The sequence below is a fragment of the Petromyzon marinus genome, chromosome 21 (assembly GCF_048934315.1).
Source record: "Petromyzon marinus isolate PM22_M1 ecotype Great Lakes invasive population chromosome 21, UKy_Petmar_22M1.pri1.0, whole genome shotgun sequence".
Lineage (NCBI taxonomy): Eukaryota > Metazoa > Chordata > Hyperoartia > Petromyzontiformes > Petromyzontidae > Petromyzon > Petromyzon marinus.
In genome coordinates this window covers 7849387-7876896 of record NC_133687.1, presented here as the reverse complement: position 1 = coordinate 7876896, position 27510 = coordinate 7849387, and the positions used below count along the sequence as shown (strand labels likewise).

At 49.0% G+C, this 27510-nt stretch overlaps 1 protein-coding gene across 1 annotated transcript in view; it reads right to left on the bottom strand.

Moving 5' to 3' along the window:
* Positions 1 to 710: 710 nt before the first annotated feature.
* LOC116944465 (insulin-like growth factor 1) overlaps positions 711 to 27510 on the bottom strand; it is a 42791-nt gene continuing 15991 nt past the window's right edge. Inside the window, exons 2-4 of the mRNA XM_032958094.2 lie at positions 13084 to 13213; positions 2390 to 2538; positions 711 to 957 (exon numbers count right to left, since the gene is read on the bottom strand). Of these exons, the coding sequence (XP_032813985.2) occupies positions 742 to 957; positions 2390 to 2538; positions 13084 to 13213 (495 nt within the window). The 3' untranslated portion in view covers positions 711 to 741. The remainder of the gene's footprint in view (positions 958 to 2389; positions 2539 to 13083; positions 13214 to 27510) is intronic.

Genomic DNA, 27510 nt, shown 5'->3' with positions numbered 1-27510 from the left:
TTTTTCTTGGTTTTTTTGTTTTTTGTGAAAAAATAAAATAAGACGTATAATAATTAAAAAACAAAAAAACCAACTAATTCAAGTTTCCCCCCCGACCCACCCACCTCCCACCCACAGCCGCCTCCCCCCCGCCTCCCTCCACCTCTTTCGAAGCAGATGCAGCAGCTGCGGCTGGCGCTAACAGGTCGCGCGCGATGGGCAGCGGCAGGCAGGCAGGCAGACAGGCAGGCGAGCAGGGCGGGAGGGGCGAGCGGAGCAGGGAGTTCATTGTAATGTCGATCCGACCCGGGTGGTTCCATTTCCCAGCGCGAACCTCCTCCTCCTCCTGCTCCTCCTGCTCCTCCTGCTCCTTCTTCTTCCTTCCTTCGTCACGCTCCACCCGCCCCAATCGAAATTGTCCATTTTCAAGGAGAAACATCGGTCGGGCGTCGGTGGTCGATCGGCGTTCTCCGACGTCGGGAAGCCGACGGCCTCCTCCGTGCGGCACGGGCACCCCCACACGTGCCCGCCAGCCCAGCCCAGCCCAGCCCCCCACCCCCTCGACCTCCTCTCCGCGTGACTCCACGAGAAGCCGCTTACCCACATGGTGGGCCGAAAAACAGCGGAGGACGTTCTTAGGATTTCTGCTATTTTTATTTATTTATTTACGTTTGTTGTTGTTGTTGTTTTGTGTTTTCCCGAAAGAACATTTTTTTTTGTTTTTACTTAAACGTATTTTGTGGGGGTTTTTTTTTTGTTTGTTTACGGCGTACTGGGCAGAGTCATGAGTGGCCGGTGCGTAACGTCATCCGCTACGCCCTCGGAACGCTTTCCTTGGGAGTCGTCGCGATGGTGCGGCTGCTGCGGCTGCTGCTGCGGCTGCTGCTGCTGCTGCTGCTGAGGAGTAACGAAACGTGCAGCAGCAGAGTCCTTCCGCGACCACACGTAGTGCGCCGTGAGAGGGCTCGTCAGGAAGTCCTGCCGGGTGACACGCGGACGTTACGCGCGGTCACAACACAAGTGGCGTAAACTGCGCTGCGCCCAAGTTCAACCGTGAGCTGTTTTTTTATTTGAGCAGGTGGAGGCCCACTCGACGCTCACCGCTGGTGGCCCTAGAGAGCACCCCCCCCCGCCCGCCCGCCCGCCGCAGAGAGGTGGACTTTGGTCTACTCTTCCACGCTGGCCGCAGGAGGTGCGGAGTAATCACGTTTTGCTGAAACCGCACGAGGCCTTGCCGATCATTGACTCACCCCGTTGTTACTTGTCCCTGACACTGCTGAGTGGACAATTCTCGCAACGAAAGATGGAATTTAAAACTTTTTTTTTGAACAAAAAATGTTGGGTTGAATATTTTTGACGGGTAACGACGTGAAACATTCGATGATGATGATGATGGCAATGCTATGAAACAATACTTTTCACATTTCATATTTAAGTAAGAAAACAAATAGCTGTCACAAAAAATGCATCTGAATGGCCTTCTTGTGAACTCTAGCGCTGAAGTGGACTTGCTTAGTCACGTGATAAGAAACAATACTCTTTGGTTATTTCGGTAAAGTCACGTAGATGGAAAATTTATAGATCACGACGTCTTCCTCTCTCACCTGAAGACGGTCGATTGTGTTGCGACCGTAACGTAGTGATCTATTAATTTTATACCGACGTGACTTTACCGAAAGAACCAAAGAGTATGGATTCCTGCAGTCACGAAAAGCTTCAAATCAAGATCGATAAGAAATAAATGAAATTACTCGTCCGTGTGCAGTTGGGACTGACGGAGCAAAGGTGTCACCTGCCTTCTGCCGGACAAGTCTTCAGTTTCCCATACCACACAGAATATCTGCCTCATCAGACGATCTCGTTCGTCTTAGTACGCATGTTGAACTTCTTCCGCACCGTACGTAGCCAAATTGGAGGTGCTCACCAATCGGGGCTCACCAAAAAGCGCTTGCCCCAACAGATCATTAAGGCTATATCGGGGGGATCTTTACCTTTGTGTATTTGCTTGCTTGCGAGTGTGGGTTCTCGACGAGTATTAGCATCCTGCTAAGATCCTGGAACTTAACATGACGTTAATTTCTACCCATTCACACCGGTTACACCTGGACCTCACCTGCACCTCCCTCTCAGGTCAATTCAGCAGAATTGCCAAGTCCCTGGTGCGGTGGGCGAGCATCAGACGTTGGGTGGGGCCCAGGGAAGGTTTTGGTGATACGATTCTATGCCGTGTTGGACTCAAGAAGATCTCGTTGGTTCCAGAAGAGGAGCTCGCTAACGACAGATCACCTCACTGCCGGCCTCCACAGGGGCGCTCGCCAGAAAGCACTTGCCCCCCCCCCCACCAACAGATCGCGAAGGCTATCCGGGGGGGGGGTATGTTTATCTTTGCCTTTGCGTGCGTGCTCCTCACCGCGTGCACGTCGCGCTCGTGCTTGGCGGAGCGCGTGGGCCGCGCGCAGTACTGCTCCAGCTGCATGAGCGAGCAGGAACGGAAGCAGCACTCCTCCACGATGCCGCCCGCACGCCGGCCCAGCCCGCCCCGGTGCCCGCTCGGTCGCACTGCACCGAGAGAGACGGAGACAGAGATGATGATGTCACCCACCGCGCGCACGAACAACAGTCAACAACAATCAACAACAACAGCAGCAGCAGAAGCAACAACAACAACGACCAGCGGCCATTCGCCGCTAAGTGGCGGTGACATCACCACGGCGCCTGTTCGCGTTGAGGCCGCGTGAAGTGTCGAACGCCCGCTGGCAGGAGGTCACGGGACAGCAGACCCAGCAGGTGCCACGGGTCGACTGACTGACTGAGATGGACAGGCCGATGCACCACCTGTGTCCCCTACTGTGCCAACTTGCTGTGCTTTATCCGCCCGGCGCTGCGCTCGTTGTTGTGAGCGTCGTTCCTCTGCCCTCCGTTGTTGCTGGAGGGCGACTGCCTCCAACTGCCCAGTAGCGTCCTTCATGAGCCTCCTCCACAGAGGCCGATCTTGACACCGCTGGTACCAGTCATCGGCAAGTCCACTCAGCTCCACGTCCTCCTGTACCACATCACTCCATCTCTTCTCTAGCCTGTGCCGCACCTGTTTAGCCCCCTCGATCAGGCCGAACAAAAGCTCTTTCGGCATGCGGTGGCTGGGCTTGCGGGCTACATGACCCAGCCAACGCAGCCTTGCCTGCCGGAGGAGCTCACCGATGGAACTGTGACCAGCTCTTTCAAGGATTTGTGAGCTCCTCACACAAATACACCCAGGTTAAACCCAGGATGGATCGTAGGCACCAACACACACACGCACGCACGAGTTCGTTCACGGAGCACGGCCTGTCTTTATGCACAGCCTCTCGTATTGTATGCTGAACTTCTTTCGCACCGTACACTAGCCAACCGTGCTCATCCGAGGTACGGGGGTAAGGACAACAAAACTAAACACGTGCGGGGCAGTGGGGAGGGGGAGACTCGAGAACGCAGAAGAAGGAAATGAATAGACGTGTGTAATATGAACACGTGGAGGAACATGCCCTTCACAAACAGTGGCAAATATATTATTGGTTCTTTCGGTAAAGTCACGTAGAAGGGAAACAATAAAATAATAAAAATATAAAACAATACAATTCTCACGACGTTTCGACTGCAACACTGTGTTGCAGTCGAAACGTCGTGAGAATATGAATCCCCGCAGTCACGAAAGCTTTCAATCAAAAATTGAACAGTGGCAAGTTATCTTCTTTGGTTCTTTCGGTAAAGTCACGTAGAATGATAATAAAATAATAAATTGATAAAATAAAATAACAAATAAAATAACACAATAAGTGGCAAGTTAGCAGCAGTAGCAGCGCGTAGAACAGCGTGCTTCATGGCAAGGCCTCGCTGTACCACTGGCGGCCCTCCTGGTGGCCTTTAGTGCGGCCCCTGACGTACGGCCACCCCGACACAAGACACAAAGAGTGACAACACCAACCCCCACCATCATCCTCGTGCTGTTGTAAAACTCCAAACAATGGTTTCAAATGTGTGGCTACCCGCACACTGACGATGTCTTATCTGCCAAAAGTGGTACCCCCCCTCTCTGAAAATGGGTGAAGAACACTGCACTACACTATGCACTACGCTACACACCACACCGTACACTACACTATGCACTACGCTACACACCACATTGTGCACTACACTATGCACTACACTACTATACACTACACTATACACTACACTATACACTACGCTACACACCAACACCGTACACTACAGTATACACTACACTACTATACACTACACTATACACCACGCTACACACCACGCCGTACACTACACTATACACTACTATACACTACACTGTACATTACACTATACACTACGCTACACACCACACCGTACACTACACTATACACTACGCTACACACCACACCGTACACTACACTATACACTACGCTACACACCACACCGTACACTACACTGTGCACTACGCTACACACTACAATATACACCACGCTACACACCACACCACACCATACACTACACTATACACCACGCTACACACTACACTATGCTACACACTACACTGTGCACTACGCTACACACTACACTACGCACTACAATATACACCACGCTACACACCACACCGTACACTACACTATACACTACTATACACTACACCGTACATTACACTATACACTACGCTACACACCACACCGTACACTACACTATACACCACGCTACACACTACACTATGCTACACACTACACTGTGCACTACGCTACACACTACACTACCCACTACAATATACACCACGCTACACACCACACCGTACACTACACTATACACCACTATACACTACACCGTACACTACACTATACACTACGCTACACACCACACCATACACTACACTATACACTACGCTACACACCACACCGTACACTACACTATACACTACGCTACACACCACACCGTACACTACACTATACACCACGCTACACACTACACTATGCTACACACTACACTGTGCACTACGCTACACACTACACTACGCACTACAATATACACCACGCTACACACCACACCGTACACTACACTATACACTACTATACACTACACCGTACATTACACTATACACTACGCTACACACCACACCGTACACTACACTATACACCGCGCTACACACTACACTATGCTACACACTACACTGTGCACTACGCTACACACTACACTACGCACTACAATATACACCACGCTACACACCACACCGTACACTACACTATACACTACTATACACTACACCGTACATTACACTATACACTACGCTACACACCACACCGTACACTACACTATACACCACGCTACACACTACACTATGCTACACACTACACTGTGCACTACGCTACACACTACACTACCCACTACAATATACACCACGCTACACACCACACCGTACACTACACTATACACTACTATACACTACACCGTACATTACACTATACACTACGCTACACACCACACCGTACACTACACTATACACCACGCTACACACTACACTATGCTACACACTACACTGTGCACTACGCTACACACTACACTACGCACTACAATATACACCACGCTACACACCACACCGTACACTACACTATACACTACTATACACTACACCGTACATTACACTATACACTACGCTACACACCACACCGTACACTACACTATACACCGCGCTACACACTACACTATGCTACACACTACACTGTGCACTACGCTACACACTACACTACGCACTACAATATACACCACGCTACACACCACACTGAATGTGTGGCGGCCCCTCACTCACACTGATGGTGTCTTATCGTCGGCGATAGTGGCACCTCCCCCCACCCCCCCCCCCCCTGACAATGAGTGAAGAACACTGGTGGAGGGGCGGGGCGGGCGGCATTCGCGCGCGCACGGGGGCACGGACACACGTGGCACTTCTGGTCCTGTGTGCACGTGACGTTGCGCCGAGGGCTTAATGAATAACCACATAGACCCGTCGCGTATGCGCCGATGCACTGAAGCCAACTCTGTTTGTCCTTTCGTTGTCGTAATATTGACTTAACCCAGCCTGCGCGGTCCGAAACCCCCTGCGTTTTGTTCGCCCCCCTCCCCCTCACCTCATCATCCTCCTCATCATCATCATCCACAGAGGCTCAGCGTAGCCAATCTCTTTTTTTGTGCATGGTCAGCGAAAGAGACAGCTCACCGTCATGCCTGGCACGAACCCCCCACACCACCCCCGACCCCCCCCCCCCCCACCTGCTGTACCCATCTGCGCACAGCCCGTTTTATTAATCCACTGCTGGATGACACCCCTCCCCCCACCACGATCTATGCCGTGCGGGTCACGCGGGTCATTCGACCACACTTTTCCCCAGTAAACATGGAAATGTTGGGCCAAACATTGCCACGCGGTTGGAACCACTGAATCAACCTTGGGTCAACCTTGGCCCAAGCTCTCCACGTTTTACTGGGTTGTCTAAAATATTTTTTTTTGTATTTTACCAGGTAAGGCCCACTGAGATACAGTGAGGGAAAAAAGTATTTGATCCCCTGCTGATTTTGTACGTTTGCCCATTGACAAAGAAATGATCAGTCTATAATTTTAATGGTAGGTTTATTCGAACAGTGAGAGACAGAAAAACAACAAACAAAATCCAGAAAAACGCCTGTCAAAAATGTTATAAATTGATTTGCATTTTAATGAGGGAAATAAGTATTTGACCCCCTCTCAATCAGAAAGATTCTGGCTCCCAGGTTTCTTTTATACAGGTAACGAGCTGAGATTAGGAGCACACTCTTAAAGGGAGTGCTCCTAATTTCAGCGTATTACCTGTATAAAAGACACCTGTCCACAGAAGCAATCAATCAATCAGATTCCAAACTCTCCACCATGTCCAAGACCAAAGAGGGACAAGATTGTAGATCTATACAAGGCTGGAATGGGCTACAAGACCATTGCCAAGCTGCTTGGTGAGAAGGTGACAACAGTTGGTGCGATTATTGGCAAATGGAAGAAACACAAAATAACTGTCAATCTCCGTCGGCGTGGGGCTCCATGCAAGATCTCACCTCGTGGAGTTGCAATGATCATGAGAACGGTGAGGAATCAGCCCAGAACTACACGGGAGGATCTTGTCAATGATCTCAAGGCAGCTGGGACCATAGTCACCAAGAAAACAATTGGTAACACACTATGCCGTGAATGACTGAAATCCTGCAGCGCCCACAAGGTCCCCCTGCTCAAGAAAGCACATATACATGCCCATCTGAAGTTTGCCAATGAACATCTGAATGGTTCAGAGGACAACTGGGTGAAAGTGTTGTGGTCAGATGAGACCAAAATGGAGCTCTTTGGCATCAACTCAACTCGCCGTGTTTGGAGGAGGAGGAATGCTGCCTATGACCCCAAGAACACCATCCCCACCGTCAAACATGGAGGTGGAAACATTATGCTTTGGGGGTGTTTTTCTGCTAAGGGGACAGGACAACTTCACCGCATCAAAGGGACGATGGACGGGGCCATGTACCGTCAAATCTTGGGTGAGAACCTCCTTCCCTCAGCCAGGGCATTGAAAATGGGTCGTGGATGGGTATTCCAGCATGACAATGACCCGAAACACACGGCCAAGGCAACAAAGGAGTGGCTCATGAAGAAGCACATTAAGGTCCTGGAGTGGCCTAGCCAGTCTCCAGACCTTAATCCCATAGAAAATCTGTGGAGGGAGCTGAAGGTTCGAGTTGCCAAACGTCAGCCTCGAAACCTTAATGACTTGGAGAAGATCTGCAAAGAGGAGTGGGACAAAATCCCTCCTGAGATGTGTGCAAACCTGGTGGCCGACTACAAGAAACGTCTGACCTCTGTGATTGCCAACAAAGGTTTTGCCACCAAGTACTAAGTCATGTTTTGCAGAGGGGTCAAATATTTATTTCCCTCATTAAAATGCAAATAATTTTATAACATTTTTGACATGCGTTTTTCTGGATTTTGTTGTTATTCTGTCTCTCACTGTTCAAATAAACCTACCATTAAAATTATAGACTCATCATTTCTTTGTCAGTGGGCAAACGTACAAAATCAGCAGGGGATCAAATATTTTTTTCCCTCACTGTATATTGCTCCTTTTTAGATGCGACCTGGCCGCAAATGATAGCTCAACGAAGTGGCTTATCACTTGGAGATGTATAGCAAAAACCGGAGGACCCGGAGAAAAATCCACACCACAGGGAGAGAGACATGCAAACTCCAAATATACAGGCATCAGGATCGGGATCAAACCCACGAACTCCTGGGTACCAGGCGAGGTTGGTCACATCTCCTTGCCACCGTGGTGCTCAAAATTGTACAAGATAATAACGGCACATCCATAATCCTCCCCTGAAACAGAGACACCGTCTCTCGTTGAGGCAGCTATTACATAAAACAAATTAGACGTCATGAATTGATCACACTTGCTGGACTCTAACCACTGTCATAATTTTAGATTTGAAGCTTTCGTGACTTCAATGATTCATACTCTTTGTTTTTTTCGGTAAAGTCATGTAGGTAAAAAATAAAATAAATGAAAACTAAATAAAGTCACTAGTTTAGGTTTCATTTTTTTACCTACGTGAATTTACCGAAAAAAACAGAGTATGTCTTAATTTTATTTTGTCAAGAGCCCCACCACCCCCACCCCGTTTGGAATACTACATCGACTACAAATGTAAATTATTATAATAATATGCCACACAGGAGAGTTCTTGGGCGGTTAAGAACTTTGATTTGAGTGTGTGCAATATCTTACATGCCTGCATGTGCCACGGTTCTTTTTGTGCTGATTGTTTTTTATTTGCTGCGTTGCTGATTTTCTATTTTATCTGCTTAGATTTGTTTTGTCATTTTGGTGACCTCCCCCCGCCGCCCCGCACGCCCCACCGCTCCAGTTCAACAAAATAAACTCTAAAATGTAAACGAATAGAGAATGTTGAGGCCATCATCCAGCAGTGGATCGACCATCGGGGCCGTGCGCGTGCATTTTCGTTCGTTTCTCGCATTGCTAAAAATGGCGATCTCAGACCACAATTCGCGCGCGCGCGCACGCACACACGCACGAAACAAAATATATAAAAGTCAACATTCCAAAAGAGCAGAACACTCCAAAACCACGTTCATTGTCCAGAGAATGAAAACAAATGGTCTTGTGGCCACTTGGCACGTACGCGGGTCACGTTACAACCGAGCAGCCCGTTGATAATGAACGAACATGATCACGCAACGAACTTTTGTTGTATCAACAATAGATTACTTAATATGAATAAAAAAAAATAACACTAATAAACGCATAAGTAAAGAAATGGAGAGAGAGAGAGAGAGGGGGGGAGAGAAAAGCAAAAAAAAGATAAACCCACGAAACATTTGTTTATCAGAAAAAAAAACAAAAAAAACGGTTGTGCACGAGATAAAGTGAGATATTGAGACAGAATCTGCCAAGTCAGCCGGTAGTGTGTGAGCTGTTGCCCAAAAGAAGCCCTGTTTACTGCCCGCCTCCCGTGCCCCGTGGCAACTTCCACCCTTGGCCCCTTCCTCCCCCCTCTCCTCACCGCAGCCTCTGCCTTTTCCTCTTGACCCTACAAACCCCCTCCATAGATCCACCAGCAAGCCCCCCACCCACACACCCACACTTCCCCCCCCCCACCTCCCCGACTCACCTCTCAAATCAACTGGTGACCCGGGTAGGTAAACACGGGTGTACGCTCACCAAATTTTTTTTTTTTTAAATGACGGACAGGCCTTTCAGGGCAATCCGTGACCGTGCGTGTCTGTGGGTACGTGCCTTTTCCTCAAAGGAGTACCTGGGTGCGGTGTGTAGTAAACATCGCCACTGGGGGAGACAAAGGCGGCCGAGCGTGGCGCTGGCCACCCACCCCCTCGTGTGCCGTGCCCGCCTTCATAGGTGATACTCGCTAACAACACTTGCCCAAACAGTCTCTTAAGGTTACAAGGGGGATCTTTGTCTTTGCCTCTGAGGAGCGGTAGTGAAGCGGTTAGCGCTACGCCGCGCTACGAACCGTGGAGACCTGGGTTCGATTCCCGCTCATGGTCAATACCCGGTGACGATTATCTCAACTGTACCTGGGCCTGAACTAGGTCGACTCAGCCTCAAATGAGTACCTGGTGCGGTGTGTGGTAAACATCGCCACTCGGGAGACGAAGGCGGCCGGGCGTGGTGCTGGCCACCCACCCCGTCGCGTGCCGTGTCGTTCTTAATAGGTGCTGCTCGCTAACAGCACTTGTCCCTACGGTCTGTTAAGGCTATAGGGGGATCTTTATCTGTGCATTTGTGTGTTTGCGTATTCGTGAGGGTGGGCGCTTGACGAGTTTAGTATTAGCATCCTGCTAAGATCCTGAAACTCAACATGACGTTAATTTCTGCCCATTCACACCGGTTACACCTGGACGTCACCTGCACCTCCCTCTCAGGTGTGGTGGGCGAGCATCAGACGTTTGGGCCAGGGAAGGTTTCTAGCGATACAGCGCAATTTTATGCCGTGTTGGCCTCAAGAGGATCTCGTCGGTTCCAGAAGAGGAGCTCGCTATCCCGCTAAAAAATAACCTTCATTATTACACTGTGTAACTCATTTTTGTTGGTTCCTGGGTAGTAAGTGTTATTTCCTAATTGCGTATGCCTCAAAAGTACAGAAAATGGCTATTATTCCCCACAAACTTCACTTTTGTAAACAGGACAGTGATGTTTTCAAATTTACTTTTTTTCCAGAACATTCCAGATAGATTCAGTACAGAGTAAACTTGGAGTACCTTCTAGAACATTCGAGAATTTTCCAGTAATATAAATAGTAGTATAAATACAGGGGCCTTAAGCCCACCAGTTTAGTTAGTTCCAGCTGCCGAAGTGGATAAATATCTGCATTTTTCTGAAATGGCATCAAGAGGCTGCAAGCATCTGGCAGACGCATTTTGCTATGTCTGCGGCCAATTTATCAAGACAATAGCGAAAAAGTAGTCTGTGGAAGCATCTTCTAAGATGTGTGAGGCCTACAAGGCATATTTCGCCATGCCTGTCGGAGGTCAAGACAAACCCTGGGCACCTCATTTCACCTGCGAGCAATGCAAAAAAACTCTGAAAGGTAAGATGGACAATTGTTGCACGGAATTTGAGGTTATAAAGTTAATAAAAAAAAATTATTGGTAAAGTTTTCAATTTTTAAATGTTTTACAATTTTCAATGTTATTGAAAAAATATATCATACATGAAAAATGTTGCGAGGATCTCTTACACATTAGTCATGGGTGAAATAAATGTATTTTTGTAGGATGGTACTGAGAGGAAAAGAGAGCCATGAAGTTCGCTATCCCAAGAATTTGGCGGGAACCCACTGACCACTCAAGCAACTGCTACTTCTGAATGGTGGACCCTTCCAAACGTCGGACTGGCAAGAATGCACCTGCTATCACGTATCCGGACCTTAATTCATCCATCACCCCGGTGCCACACTGCCATGAGCTCCCCATACCCACTTGTCTGGAGAGAAAGAGCCGTCTTTAGAAGAGAGCAGCAAGTCAGAGAGAGAGGAAGACGTTGTAGATCCAGATGACAATTTAAGAGGTGGAGCTGAGGAGAGAAACCCATACTACCCCAACCAAAAAAACATCAACGACTTGATCAGAGATCTTGGTCTCACCAAGTCCAATGCTGACGTCTAGGCTCAAGCAGTGGAACTTGTTGGATGAAAGTGTGCAAGTCGCAGATTAGAGGAAGCGTCACCAACCTTTATGCAGCTTCTTCACCCATCAAGATGGGCTCTGCTTCTGACACAATGTGACCAGTCTGTTGGGGGCAATCGCAATCGCCTGTAACCAGAATGAGTGGCACCTCTTCATTGATAGCTCATCCAAGAGCCTCAAAGCCGTGCTGCTCCATAATGGTAACAAGTACCCGTCTCTTCCCCTGGTTCACTCGGTGCACCTCAAGGAGGATTTCAACAGCATCAAGACCTTGCTGGACGCCTTGAACTATGATGAGTATGGCTGGGAGGTCATCGGAGACTTAAAAATGGTGCCATTCTTGATGGATCTCCATGGCAGTTTTACCAAGTTTCCCTGATATCTTTGCCTTTGGGACAGCAGGGACACCAAGGCGCACTACCACAGGCAGGACTGGCCACAGCGGACCGAGTTCTCTGTGGGGAGGAACAACATCAAGTGGGAGCCACTGGTGGACCCCCGGAAGGTGCTGATGCCAACACTGCACATCAAATTGGGCATTATGAAACAATTTGTCAGAGCTGTAGATAAGGTGTCGGCAGCCTTCAAGTACCTTCAAGACTTCTTTCTTAAGCTATCTGAGGCAAAGGTCAAAGCCGGTGTCTTCATCAGGCCACAGATAAATAAGATCCTGGAGTGCAAGAATTCCCCAAGAAGCTCGCTAGTAAGGAGAAAGCTGCTTGGAACAGCTTTGTCGCAGTGGTTCGTGGCTTCCTGGGCAATCACAAGGTCGAAAACTACGTGGAGCTGGTTGAGACTCTGGTGAAGAACTGCGGCACAATGGGCTGTAGGATGTCCATCAAAGTCCATATCCTTGATGCTCATCTTGATAAATTCAAGGAGAACATGGGGGCGTACTTGGAGGAGCAAGGCGAGCGCTTCCACCAGGATATACCGGACTTTGAACGCTGCTACCAAGAACAGTAGAACGAGAACATGATGGGAGACGACATATGGGGGCTGATTCGTGAAAGTGATTTACAGTATAATCATAAATCTAGAAAAACTACTCGCTTCTAAATCTTTTGTAGTCATTTTTGTATAAAGTTAGTATGAATACATGTTAATTTTGATTCATATGTTGTTTTTTTCTGACTTAATGTGAACGAAAAGACACAAATTTGCCCGTTTTCTCCTTTAAAATAGGTACATTTCAAAATATCACTGCCCCGGTCACAAAAGCAAAGTGTGTGTGGAATATTAGCCATTTTCTATACTTTTTAGGCATAAGCAATTACGAAATAACAGTCCGTGTAAGCTGTACGGTTGTGGGGGGTGGGGGGGATGTTTGTCTTTGTGTGTCGTCATCGCGCGCCACGTACCCACGTAGAATCCATCGGGGCCGCACACGAACTGCAGCGTGTCCACCAGCTCAGAGCCGCAGAGCGTCTCGGCCGAGCAGCGTTCACTCCACAGCGTGCACAGCGTGCACAGCGCGAGCCACAGCAGAGCCTGCACGGAGAGACGATCGGCGATGGGTAAGGGGAAGGCAGGAGGGTGGGGGGGGGAGTTGGGGGACTACAACAACCAGAACCTGGGACTCGCGGGCAAAAGACGAGCGCCGAAGGAGACGACGCGTGAAAAGTCGATGCGTTTATTGTCAGAGCGATGTTTGTCTTTTCAAAAAAGGCTATGAAAATAAAATACGCATATTGTCTATGACAAAATGCATATTGTCAGAGGCATGCTTGACTTTGAAAAGACAATGAGAGTATGAAATCTTGGTTTTAAGCTTTCGTGACTGCAGCAATTCATATTCTTTGGGTCTTTCGGTAATTATAGATTTGAAGCTTTCGTGACTGCAAGGACTCATACTCTTTGGTTTTTTCGGTAAAGTCACGTAGGTAAAATAAAATAAATGAAAACAAATAAATTAAGTCACGACGTTTGAGAGGCAACACAAGCTTCCGTCTTCAGGTGGAACAGTCACAGCAAAAATAGCTGTATCGGTAATGCCACGTAGATATAAAAATAATAAAAATAATAATTACAAAATCATGACGTTTCGATCGCAACACAAGCAATCGTCATCAGGTGAAAGCCTCTGAAGCAGGAAAGAATATTCTTTGCAGCTTCAGCCAATGAGTGTATTGTCAGAGGCATGTTTGTTTGCACGTTCACTGACGAGTACTGTGTGTGGTTAATGCAGTACTCAGTTCTTTGCAAATTGTATCTATTTGGTGTTTGAACATCATAACGCCTCCTTAATAGAGGTTTTTTTTTGGGTTACACTTCCTGTTTCATTCTTTATCCACTCGGCTAACACTCCGTATGCCTTGAAACGGCGCAACAACTTTAAACAATACAACTGAAGCACCTGCTGCCTATTTTGTTCAAACACAAAAGTGTTGCTTTTTATTTGTTTGCTCGTTATTTAAACTGCAATTCTTCACGTGTACGTTTAGCGATGTAGTGGCGCTTCGGGTGGCAGACTTGTGCCAAAAAGGCGCCACACACATTCACTGGAAATAAATTCAAACTTGAATTCGAAGAAGACATCAAAAGGTTATTCCTCGACAGCGAAAAGACGCGATGCCGACCCGGGGGATCGGGCCCCCTCCCATCATGCCCTCTGGCACCGTTCTTCATTGCACGGCCCCGTGAGGCACTGGTGGCCCCTGGTGGCCTTTAGTGAGGACCCCTAACGTGCGGCCACCCCGACACAAGACACAAAGATTGAAAAACACCTCCCCACCCACCCCATCATCATCATCGTGCTGCTGTCAAGCCCCCAACGCTTTCAAATACGTGGCGGCAACCTCACCCACACTGATGATGTCTTATCGGTGCAAGTGTGCTCCCCTTCCCCCACCCACTGCCGGCGTGCGTGCACCTTCCTACTCCGCCGAGCTTCTCCTCGGGGTCACAGCCCCTCTCCCCCACGCGTCTGGCCCTGTCCGCGTGCTTGCTAGAAGCAGACAAAGCAGTCGTATTCTCTTTGTCCTTTGCGCTGGTCGTGGAAAATGGAGGCCTGCTGCGGCGAGTTGAAGGCAATAATCATAACTAAAACGTGAAAATTCGGTGTGATGTCAGAGCGAGTAGCCCGCACGGTGCATGTATGTGTGCGTTGAGCTTCTTTCGCACCGTGAGTAGCCAACTATGCCTCCCGATTCATTGCCACGGAGGTGGGGTTGGTGGCTCATATTGGGATCAAACGCTTCAGACACACACACACACACCCGCCAGGGATAAACGTGGTGCATGTATAGAAGGCAAGGACAACACGTAGGTTGCGTGTCTATGTGCGTGGCGCGCCACGGTGGCTAGGAGATGTTAACTACCTCGCCTGGTATGCAGGAGGTCGTGGGTTCTGATCCTGACCCTGACACCTGCTGCTGCTGTATATTTCGAGTTTGCGTGTCTCCCTCTCTCTATCATCATCATCATCACGATGCCTATGAGATGTTAACTACCTCGCCTGGTATGCAGGAGGTCGTGGGTTCTGATCCTGACCCTGACACCTGCTGCTGCTGTATATTTCGAGTTCGCGTGTTCTCTCCGTGGACTTTTCACCGGGCCCTCCAGAGTTTCCCCTCCACATTTAAAACCAACATCACGCGTTTGGAGCATTCGACTGCTATAAATTTCCACGTGACGATGAGCCAAACTTCGTTGAGCCATAGTTTGTGATGGCCGGGTCGCTTCTGAAAAAGAGCTACACAACTCAAATGTTGACTTAAAACTTTCGTGACTGCAGGAATTCATATTCTTGGTTCTTTCGGTAAAGTCACGTAGATAGAAAATAAAAAATACAAAAAAAACCCACGACGCTTCGCCTCTTTTCTCTCCGCCTGATGAAGACCGCTTGTGTTGCGATCGAAACGTCGTGTGTTTTTTTTACTTTTTATTTTCTATCTACGTAACTTTACCGAAAGAACCAAGAATAAGCTACACATCTCAGTGGGGCCTTAACCTGGTCAAATAAAAATAAAATGTACATAAGATGCAGTGGGGTGTTTGTTTTCTCGCGCGCGCGCGTGTGTGTGGGGGAGGGTTGTACCTTTGCCCGGTACGAGGACAGCGTACTCCGACAAGTAAAACATATCCTGCCAAACCTCGCCAGCAAAGGGGCAGGAGACAGAGGTAACACTCTCGCAGGACGAACCCCCCCCCCCCCCCCCCCAATAACCTACGCTGCAATGTGAACTGCATACGCCATCTGGCCAATGGTTGCAGCCGAATTCGTAATAAGTGGTGATTTAGAGATTTAAATTGTGAACAAATATATGTACTGGCAGCAACGTATGCTTAAGCTGTAAAGCAAATAATCCCAACGCTATACACACAGACGAGCACCCACACAGACACACACACACATAGACACACACACGCGTGTGCACCCAAAGAAGTCGACTTAGCTGCATACATACAAGCAACCCAATGGACATCCCAATGTTTCACCCAGCACATATTTACAATCGTCCTATTGGCAACCCGTCACGGAGAACATTTCCTTTCGGAACTCTCAGCGGCAGTGATTTATGCCAGAAGTTAAACTTAAAAAAAAAAAAAACTTACAAATAGTATATTTTACCAGCTAAGACCCACTGAACTATGTAGCTATTTATTCAGAAGCGACCAGACCGCAAATGATGGCTCAACGAAGTGGCCTATCATGCCTGTACGTATGCTGAACTTCTCTCGCACCGTACGTAGCCAACCGTGCTAATCGGAGCAGTTCTAGAGAAATGAGTTGACAATCCAGACGACGATTTCAAAGCGCACACAGCTCCAGTCGCTTCCTAATGTCGGAAGGAAGAGCGGCGCTCCAGACGGCCGCCGAAGCGCGTCCAAAGGCACGCGGTGCGGTGACCTCCGTCTTTGTCCGATGGCTTTGGGGCCGTCCATAAATGACGTCACGCGATTTTGGACGATTTTTGCGTAACAAATAGTTAACAACCCCCCCTCAAATATGACGTCACAAAGCTCTGCCCCGCCCCCCCCCCCCCCCAAAAAAAATGTAAAACATGCTTCAAATCGCTTTAAACTATTGTCATTGTAGTGCGTATTTAATGAGGCGCTGCACTCTGATGTTGTAGGAGAAAACATTTATTAAAAAGTCTATTTAATTAAGTATAACGTGTTGTCTATATGTATTTAAAGTTGCGCATTTTGATGTGACGTCACATTTCTCACCAACCCCCCCCCCCCCCTCGTCACACATCGTCACAAATGTCTGACCGCCCCCCCCCCCCGAGGTGCGTGACGTCATTTATGGACGGTCCCTTAGCCAAAGGCAGCGAGGGTGAACCAGAGTTTGTCGTGATGGTGGGTTTTACGCTCCTTGAGAATGTTGCAAAGACGTTGTTGCCTCACCCTCAGCTGGACAAAAGCAGAATACTGTGCGAAATAAGTTCAACATACATACGTACATGCGTACATACATACCTGCCCCGCGATATTTTTTGAGTTAATAGAGCAACACCATTTTTCTCCCCCAGTGTATAGGTTACACGGTGGTCCTTGACAATGAACGATTTCCTGCATTTGGGCAGGCGGTGTGTGTGGTGTGTGTGTGCCCGTGGCCGGATCTGGATTGATGACCGGTGGTTTAATTTAGCTGTGCAATGATTTATACGTCTGGAATCTACCTGGCCTGCCATTCATTATCAAGTCTTCCTCCTGTTTCCTTCCTTAAATAGAGGGGTAGACGTGAGCCGACACTTGTGAGCCCTTCACGCACGAAGGGGAGAGATTTCTCCACAAATCTGGCTGTCCGCCTGATGATGCTGGTTGTAATAACTGGCGAAAAGTCGTACTCAGATCGTAAACGTCGTGGATTTTCTCTCCAACACACCGGTGTGCTGTACGAGCAACGAATTGGCCACGTTCCGTTCACGTGACACAAAACCTCGCTAATTGGCCGTGCCGGTGTTGGTGGCGAGTTTATCGACACATTTATATATTTACGCGATCTAACCCCAAAAAAATCCTCTATCATGGATATCAAGTCTTATTTTCTCTATGCTTGCAAAATATTTTCCACCACTCCAGAACACCCCCCCCCCCCACACACACTGCACGATGCACAAGCACCTGCTGTTCGCGTGAACATTTTTGGCATACTCGCCTAGAGATCTAACTTGGACTCGTCCACGTTGGATTGCGTGAAAACAATCTGACAAATACTTCTCCTTCAAACATTTGGACAGCGTTGCCCATCAGTGGTGGTGGTGGTGGCGGTGGTGGTGGGGGCCTTGATCTGGCATGCTCCAGATGCTGTTGGCTCAGTTTGAGAGCTCACCGCACACCCACCAACCGCGCACGATGTCCAATCAGCTTTCTTTTATTTGGCTAGATAAGTGCTAAACAAACACAGCGGCAGGTTAAATAAGACGGAGGGGAGGGGGCGGCGGGTGGCGGATGACATCATGACGGAAGACCTTGAACTGAGTGGACTTTTGTCGATGGCCGATTCCAGCAATTGTCAGGATCGGTACCCCTCGCGTGGGAGGAGGAGGCTCACGTTGTGGCTGGGTAGCTGGCTGGTGGCAGGAACGGCTTAAAGCAAGGCAAAGAGAGTAATTCCTGCAGTCGCGAAAGCGCCAAATCAAGCAAGGAAGGTTGGCCACGCCGGATCTGCCACTCACGCCAGACCGTTAAAGCCTCACGGCTTGAGGAGGGTCTGTTTATCACGCAGGCTCTCGCGGGCACATATTGTCCGTACTGGAGGTGTGTGTTCGTAATTACTGGCGAAACGTCGTTACTCGAATTGTAAATGTTGTGGGTTTTACTCTGCTGTACTGGTAACGAATTGGCACGTTTTGATCACGTGACAAGCCTTACTAATTGTCTGTGTCGGGTGGTGGCGGGGTTTAACGTTCGCATTAATATTTACGCGATGAAACCCAAAAACCTTTATTATGAACCCGAGGGTCTTCTAACCCACGACCTTCCACGGGGGGGGGGGGGGGGGAGGGGGGGCATTGCCATCCTCTCGTGGCCTCGAAGTGCACCTAGCCTGGCACCAGCATCGCGATGCTGCTGCCACCAAGTGTGCTTCTCGTGTGCGAAATGCGTCAATGCATTTGATCCGGTCGTAGTCTACGCACGCAACGCTGTGGATGCTCTTTGGGCCACGTGACGCGCCCGTCGAACGCGGCGTGTGTAACAGGGTGAAGCGACCTCCCCCACTCTCGCGCGTGCGTTGCGCGTTGGTTTTGGTGCACGGCCAGCGGGCACGGAGAGATTCCACGTTTCCCCCCAGGAGGGAAACCAAACAAGGGGAGGAGAAGACGAAGAAGAAGATTAAGAAGAAGAAAAATGAGAAGATCAAGTTGAAGAAGAAGCAGATGATGAAGAAAAAGAAGATGAAGAAAAATAAGGTGAAGAAGAAGATGAAAAGGAAGAAGATGAAGAAAAATAAGAAGATCAAGAAGAAGATGAAGAAGAAGTCGAAGAAGAAGATGAAGAAAAAGAGGAAGATGAAGAAGTCGAAGAAGAAGAATAAGAAGATGAAGAAAAGGAAGAAGAAGTTGAAGAAGAAGAAGAAGAAGAAGAAGAAGAAGAAGAAGAAGAAGAAGAAGAAGAAGAAGAAGAGGAAGAGGAAGAAGAGGAAGAAGAAGAGGAAGAACAAGAGAAAGAGGAAGAAGAAGAGGAAGAAGAAGAGGAAGAAGAAGAAGAGGAAGAAGAGGAAGAGGAAGAAGAGGAAGAAGAAGAGGAAGAAGAAGAGAAAGAGGAAGAAGAAGAGGAAGAAGAAGAAGAAGAAGAGGAAGAAGAAGAAGAAGAGGAGGAAGAAGATGAATAAGAAGAAAATGAAGAAGTCAAAGAAGAATAAGAAGATGAAGAAGGTGAAGAAGTTGAAGAAGAAGAAGAAGAAGCGAGCACCGCTACCAGTGATCATCGCCAAAGCATCTCCTAGCGATACTGCCGCTCCGTCGACCGTGACCCGAACCCCGACCCGCACGACGATGCCAGGGCGGCCCACGATCCGAACCGCGACCCCGCAGCCGACCCGGTGACACACGCCGCTACACCCCGGAGTGCGGAGCGGTGGCGCAGCGGTTGCGCACGCTTCTACGACGACCACTACGAGACCGTTATTTGAATTACCCCTGGTACCACCCGGCCACCTGAGTTCGATTCCCCGACCCCACGGTTTATAATCGGTGGTAAGTGATATATTCGAATCGGGTTTAATGCCGCGGTGGCGAGATGTTAACTACCTCGCCTGGTATACAGAGGTCGTGGTTTCAATCTCAACCATGACGATGCCTCCTGTATATTTGGAGTTTGCGTCTCTCTTTCTATCATCATCACGGTGGCTAGGAGATGTTAACTACCTCGCCTGGTATACAGAGGTCGTGGTTTCAATCTCAACCATGACGATGCCTCCTGTATATTTGGAGTTTGCGTCTCTCTTTCTATCATCATCACGGTGGCTAGGAGATGTTAACTACCTCGCCTGGTATACAGGAGGTCGTGGGTTCGATCTCGACCATGGCAATGCCTGCTGCTGTATATTTGGAGTTTGCGGTGTCTCTCTCTTTCTCTCTCCCCCCGTGGTCGCGTGGATTTTCCTCCGGGTCCTCCGGGTTTTCCCCTCCACATTAAGCATCAAAGTCACGCGTTTGGAGTGTTTGGCTGTGATACATTTCCACGTGATATGCCGCTTCATTTGGGCTGTCGCCTGTGATAGCCGGGTCGCTTCTGAAAAAGAGCTGTGTGGAGCTCAGTGGGCCCTTTGTGACCTCCACCGACACCAATCCTCAGTGACCGGCGGGGTGAAGTATGGTTAAACGACTCCACCGACCGTGAGACAGCACTGGGGGGAAGACCAGCATGCGTCAGTGAATTTAGCAAGGGATATAGATGAGTCTACGCAGTCTCTACAATGAATGTACCGTAAATAATAATATTCACGATATCGTTCATACTCCAGCGTGCTTTGATGAGAAAAATCCTGTTGATGTAATCTCTGGACAATGATTTTACTGGTCGAATAAAAACACTGCAACTTAAATTATTTTCACTTCGTTTGCCATTGAAATCAACAAGTGTGGATCCCCACCCCCCTGCCACACACACACACAAAGCACGTCTCACTACAGAACTCTCTCGCGAAGATTTACGGACCGCGTGCGACAAACCCAGCTAAATTAAAATGTGCAGATCAACGCAGGGCGCATCAATTGGGGGGGGGGGGGAGGGGGGGGAGACACAGCGTGCTTCAAAAGAATGTTAACACTTACATGGGACTATCGTTTTGAATGGAAAACGAACGGAGAATAATTCACTGTAACGTGATAACAAATGTAATGTCAATAGCTGCAAAAAGTCAAAGAGTCTCTACTTGTTTCTCCATCGTTGTCAACGCGTGCCCGGAATCTTCCCCCGGTGGTCATGCAGAGCCCGGAGGGCGCATCGCTCGTGGCGGTGTTGCAAATTCTCAGAAGTGTTAACATTTTTTTGCTTGTTGTTAAAGCACCCCGCATTTACACGACCCGCGTCATGCGGGCCACGGTGAGAGGGGCCTCGAGGGCAATTTCCCCGCGGACTTTGTGCCAACGTTGCGGCGTCGTCGGTCGCGCAACCGAGACAGTGACACGGAAAGAATCGCCGTCTTTCATTCATTTAATGTATTAGGTAATAACCCTGTGAGCCATGCGGCTCTTGACTCGGGTGCAACCGCAACAAAACAAAAACACGAACAAAGAACATCTCAAAGTGATTTACGTGCAACAGAAAAAAATCCTGGAAGAAAAAAAACCCAGGAAAGTTTTCCAGAAAAAAAAAACCACCGCATTTGTGTGTGTTTTCGTCCGCCGTTCGTCGCCGTTCTCGGCCGTGCTCTATCCACTGTTGCGTGGAAAATAAAGCCGTGCCCCCCGACTGCCCGGGGTGGGGGAGAGGGGGGGGGGGTTATTCTGCTGCACGGTGCCGGCACCTCCGCGTTACGCGCGGCTTGAGCTACGCACGGTGCGACAAGCGACGAGTTCTGCGTAACGCGAACCGGGCGACGGTAGCCACGTGAGAGGTGATTGGCAGATGTCCGAGTCGGGGCGCGTGCTTGAGTTTGTTTGTTTTTGTTAGTTTTTTTGTTTGTGTTTGTTTTTGTTTGTTTGTGTTTGTGTTTATTTTTTGTTTGTTAATTTTTGTGTTTGTTTGTTGTTTGTTTTTGTTTGTTTTCTTTGGGTCATTCGGTAAATTCACGTCGATAAAAAAACACAATAAAATAACAAAAATAAAAATGCAAATTAAGTGAATGATTTTTTTTAATTGTTATCCTTTTTTCTATCTACGTGACTTTACCGAAAGACCCAAAGAATACGAATTCCTGCGTTCACGAAAACTTTAAGTCAATATTAGTTTTGGTTTGTTTGCCTTAAAAGTGTGGACGCAACAACAACAAAAATACTTGGGACGTAATTGTAACGGCGCGAGTCTATGCGTACGTTTGAACTCCCAATTGTGTATTTTAATTCCCAATTGTGTATTCAGAAAGTTACTTCACTCGGATTCAACGAAGGCGGTGGGAGGGAGGGGTAGTCAACATTCGTCTGCTCCGTGCTCCAGTGAATTATACTCCCGGCCAAAGACAGACAGAGAGAGAGAGACACACACACACAGAGGGAGACGTACACTGAATCCGCCTGCTGTTATTATTGACACCGCACGTGCGTGCGTGCGTTCAAGAGCATCGCGTGCGAATCTCTGATTCGAAGGGGATGAGGGGGGGGGGCACCCCACAATTGTGCGTGCTCGCGTGCGTTTGATCAAACAGGGGGCGGGGGGGGGGTGAAGGCATAAAGAGAGTGGGAAAGCGCCCCCCCCCCCTCCCACGCGCTCGCCCCGCATCGAATGTATGGAGGCATCAACGCGGGGATGACTTGAGAATATTTGAAGGCAGGGCGCTGTTGATCATAAAGGCCTTTGTTCAATTCCAGGAACGCGACGTGGGGTGAAACGCTTTGCCCCCTAACTCCCGCACGACAGAAGCTGCTTTCCAGCGGAACGTATACAGCTGCCGTGCGTGTGCGTGGTGCTGGCCACCCACTCCCTCGTGTGCCCGTGCCGGCCCTTCATAGGTGCTCGCTAACAGCACTTGCCCCAACGGTCTGTTACGGGCTACACAGGGGATCTTTGTCTTAGTGTAGCGGTTAACGCGTTGCGCTAGGAGCCCGACGACCCGAGTTCGATTCCAGGCTCACGGCCACCGAAACAACCAGCGACGATCATCCGCACCGGTCCTGGGCCTCCCCTAGGTTGACTCAGCCTAAAATTATTACCTGGTTCGGTGTGTTGTAAAACACCGCCACTGGTGTTGGCCACTCACCCTCCTCGTGTCCGCAAGCTTCTCTGCGCTCCGAACCCGGTGACCCGAGTTTGATTCTCGCTCACGGCTAAACATCGCTGACGATGCTACCCCTGGGTCGGTTCGGCCTTAAATGGGCACCTGACGAAGTGTGTATAAAACATCAGCACTGGGGGAGACAAAGGCGGCCGGGCGTGGTGCTGGACACCCACCCCCTCGTGTGCCGTGCCGTGGCGGCCTTCGAAGGTGTTCGCTAACAGCACTCGCCCCCACGGTCTACTGAGACTATACGGGGGACCATTGCCTTTACGTGTGCGCATGCATACATACTTAAGCTTGGGCACATTTTACAGACACACAACAACAACAACAAGAACGCATTCACTTCGTGGAGAGACGGGCGCATTGAGGACCGTGTCGGGGAATGCATTTCACAAGAGACAAATTTTGCCATGGAAAAGGTGGCACAGTCGGTCAGCGGGCATTTTCACTTACGAATCCCGGCCAACTTGGTTTTTGACCCCGGCCCATGGTCATCGGCAATCGTCTGTGGCGAGCGACGTCGGAACCGATCTTCGCACGCCGCACCGGACACCGCCTCGGAGGCCAACCCGCGACGAGCGACGCGGCCAGGCGCGGATCAAACAACGGCTGCCACAACGGACGAGGCCACGGTCTGCAACCCCCAACATTCGATTGGCTGGCGGAGCAAAGCAGTCGATTGGCCGGCAGGGCAACGTAAATGTTTGTAAATTAAATAAAGATAACGACGACGATGACGACGCAACGCGTTCGCTACCTGCATGCGCGCTCTCGATTACGCACTCGAAGCCGAGTTTTGCACCTCGGGATTAAAGCGGTGGGCTTTACGTGCGGTGCGGAATTATGGTTCAACATGCAATGCATCTTTAAAGCGCAGGACCAAATTGACGCGCTCAGCCCGCCGACCCTGTAATTTCGCACCGGATTTAGAGTCGCGGCTTCTTGGCGGACGGGTGAAGTGACACGCAACTCTCGATTGATCTCAACCTAGTCGTAAACTTCCGCACACTTTTAGACCGCAGCAGCAGCATGTCTCGTCGGTTGGGATAAGATTTGTTTTTTTCTAATGAGCTCTTCACGGTGGCAGCAGGAGCATCGACGTTCCGTTCCTCGGCTCTGTTTGCTCCCCTGCTGCCACGGAGGAGCAACGCGCTGCCAGATGCAAACGCGGACCACGCTCACCTCAATGTTCCTCGGCCTGCAGGGAGGCCCGCGATGTTGAACTTGGCTTTTGTCAACGCCGTCCAAGGTGGCTTTTTGTTTTTTTGTGCCCGTAGCATCAGAGGTGGCTAATCGTGTCCGCGCTGTGCATGTCATAGAAACTTTAGCGCGGCACATAATTAACTGCGGCCTTCCGACGGGCACGCATCCATCGCAAGTATGATGGAGGCTGTTGACTTAAACAAAATATTCGCCGCGGTTATTTTGCACGTACAGCGTCGTTTCACCCGATGTAATTTAAACATGTCCATTGGCCCTGCGTGTCGGGCAAAGGGAGCCATTGTTTACCATAATTACAAGGGGGATGCTGGTTTATTAAACGATTGTTCGCAGTTTTAAACCGCGGGTAATGTTCTAACCGCGATGCTGTGAAAAGTATTTCTTTTTTGTTTTTGTTCGTGCTTCTGCGAGCAACAACAGTCTTGCAAACCCGGTCGTTCGTGCCAACTATCCTCACAATGCGCCCCCCTCTGCCAAGCACGCCGTGTCTGCTGATATAAAGTTGGCCTTAAAGGTCATCTTGTTTATCTCTCTCGCACGCTTGGTGGCCCTGCGTCGTCTGCAGGTAAACTGTGGGCTCACGGAAGAAATGGGCCACCGCGGTGGCGGGATGTTATTTCTCTCGCCCGGTACGCAGGGGGTATCGTCGGTTCGATCCCGACCCTGATGCATGCTGTATATCTGGAGGTTGCGTGTCTCTCTCTCTCTCCCCGTGGTCGCGTGGATTTTTCTCCGTGGTCCTCCGGTTCCCCTCCAAGCCACAAACACACATTTAGAATCAATATAAACACGCGTTTTAGAGTATTTGGCTGCTGTACATTTCCACGCGATAAGCCACCTCGCTGAGCGATCATTTGTGGCCAAAAAGCGGGCACTGAAGACGCATCCGGCATCAGGAAGCCACTGGAACGATGCACTTTTTAATCAAGATTTAACACTTAATTATTCACAACTGCATTTTTTGTGTTCGGGTTGCTGTCCTTCCCCACTGCACCTCCGATGAGCAACGGTCGGCTACGTACGGTGCAAAAGAAGTCCAACATACATAACCATACGTCGCGCATTTCACTTGGCATTCAATCCGCACGAAGCTGGCAGCCACCGACATTCAAACCCAACATTCCTTCCAAACGACGAGACACTTTTATCATCAGCTGGGAAAAGAATGTGCGGATTGAGACCACGGGGCCAGTAAGTTCACCTCGGATAGGGTTGCATCTGCTTCAAACAATAGGTAGCGGGTAAATGCGCAGCCCTGCAACTGCTCGGCTCACGCCACTGCTGGCGGAAGGTCCCTCCACTCTAGAGTGAGCTCCAGAGAGTTCCCTCTAGTGCTGAGGGCTATTTGGCCTACTCTTCAACGATGGTCAGACGCCTTGGAAGAGGTGGAAGCACCTGCCGCACTCCACCCCCGCACGCCGTGACCTCGCGGACCAATGACATCTGGTGGAGGCACTTACTTTACACACCGTTGGGTGGAACAAGGGCGAAGAGAGATTTAAGAAACTTGCCACATTGTTTCAACCGCCGCGCCCGGAGATCGAAGAGGCAACCTATGGAATTTCGAGTCCAGCGTGCTCGCCATTGCATTGCCCCGTGAGCAACTGGCATCCCCTTGGTGGCCATTAGTGCCCCCCCCAGACAAGACACAAAGAGTGACAACACCCCCCCCCCCCATCATCATCATTGTCGTGCTGCTGTCAAACCCCCAATGGTTTCACAACGTTTGGCGGCTCTCACACTGACGATGTCTTATCGGCAAAAGTGCTAGCCCGCCCCCCCTACCCCACTCCTCTGAAAATGGAGTGAAGAACACTGCTTTTGCACAGTGGCAACGTCAAGCAAAATTGAGACCGATTGTCAAACAAGCTTAAGTTCATTTGATTTGTTACGCGTGATGGAGGTCCCCGTTTTAGCTATTATCACTTTTTTTTTTTACACGGGAGATTCGTGGTGCCGCGTGACCACAGGCATCAGCAGCAACACAAACAGAAAACGTATATATGGTCAGAAAACGAGTACGGGATGGCCCGAACGGAATAGGGTTGGTATTTAGGAGGTCGTGGGTTCGACTGCCGACTCTGACGCCTGTTGTATATTTGGAATAATGTTTTTTTGGGTTAGATCGCGTAAATATATAAATGTGTCGTTAAACACGCCACCACCCGACACAGCCAACTAGTAAGGTTTGTCACGTACACAGAACGTGGCCAATTCGTCACTAGTTCAGCACGCTGGTGTGTTGGAGAGCAAATCCACAACATTGACAACCTGAGTACGACGTTTCGCCGGTAATTACAACTAGCTTCATCAGGCGACAGCCTATCTTAACCATATATTATGGATGCTATTGGTCGCGAAAGCCTACGTGTTGAAGTGTATATTTTGAGTTTGTGTGTCTCTCTCTCCCCGTGGTTGGTTTTGTCCCCCCCTGCACATTTAGAATCGCCGTGCGTTCAGAGCATTCTGCTGCGATGGATTTCTATAATTGAGCTATCATTTGCGGCGTATGTGGCTTATGAAAAATGAAGAGCGTTACAGCTCAGTGGGTATCACCTGGTGAAGTAAAACGAATGTAGTTGAGTTAATATCACAGGAAAGTGCAGCCACGTTGTAGAAAAAACAGAGGCAAAGACATGAACAGTGGTGTGTGTGTGTGTCCGCGGAGAGACTGGCTCCTGCGACAGGAACGTAAATAACAAAACAATAATTCTAGATTTGTGACTGCAATGATCCCTACACTTTGGTTATTTCGGTAAAGTCACGTAGGTAAAAAAAAAATAAAGTTAACCAAATAAAATAAAGTTAATCAAATCACTATTTGATTAACTTTTTTTTTACCTACGTGACTTTACCGAAAGAACAAAACAACAATTCTAGATTTGAAGTTTTCGTGATTGCAAAGTTAATCAAATAGTGATTTGAATAGTGATTTGATTAACTTCATTTTATTTATATACCTACGTGACTTTACCGAAAGGACAAAACAACACTTGAACCGGCTGGCTCATCAAGGCTGCCACATCGAAAGAGAGCACGACTCAGTGGGCGGACACACCTTGGCATTCATGCTCGTTGTTGTCATCGTCATTGTCGTTAACATATCGTCACACACGGGAAGCGGTAATGGCAGTTGCATGCAAATCCAACTAACAACAACAACATCATCAACTAACAAATACCCCCAGCACATTCGTCAACCTAAAATTTGTGTGATCTTAAAAGACAAAAC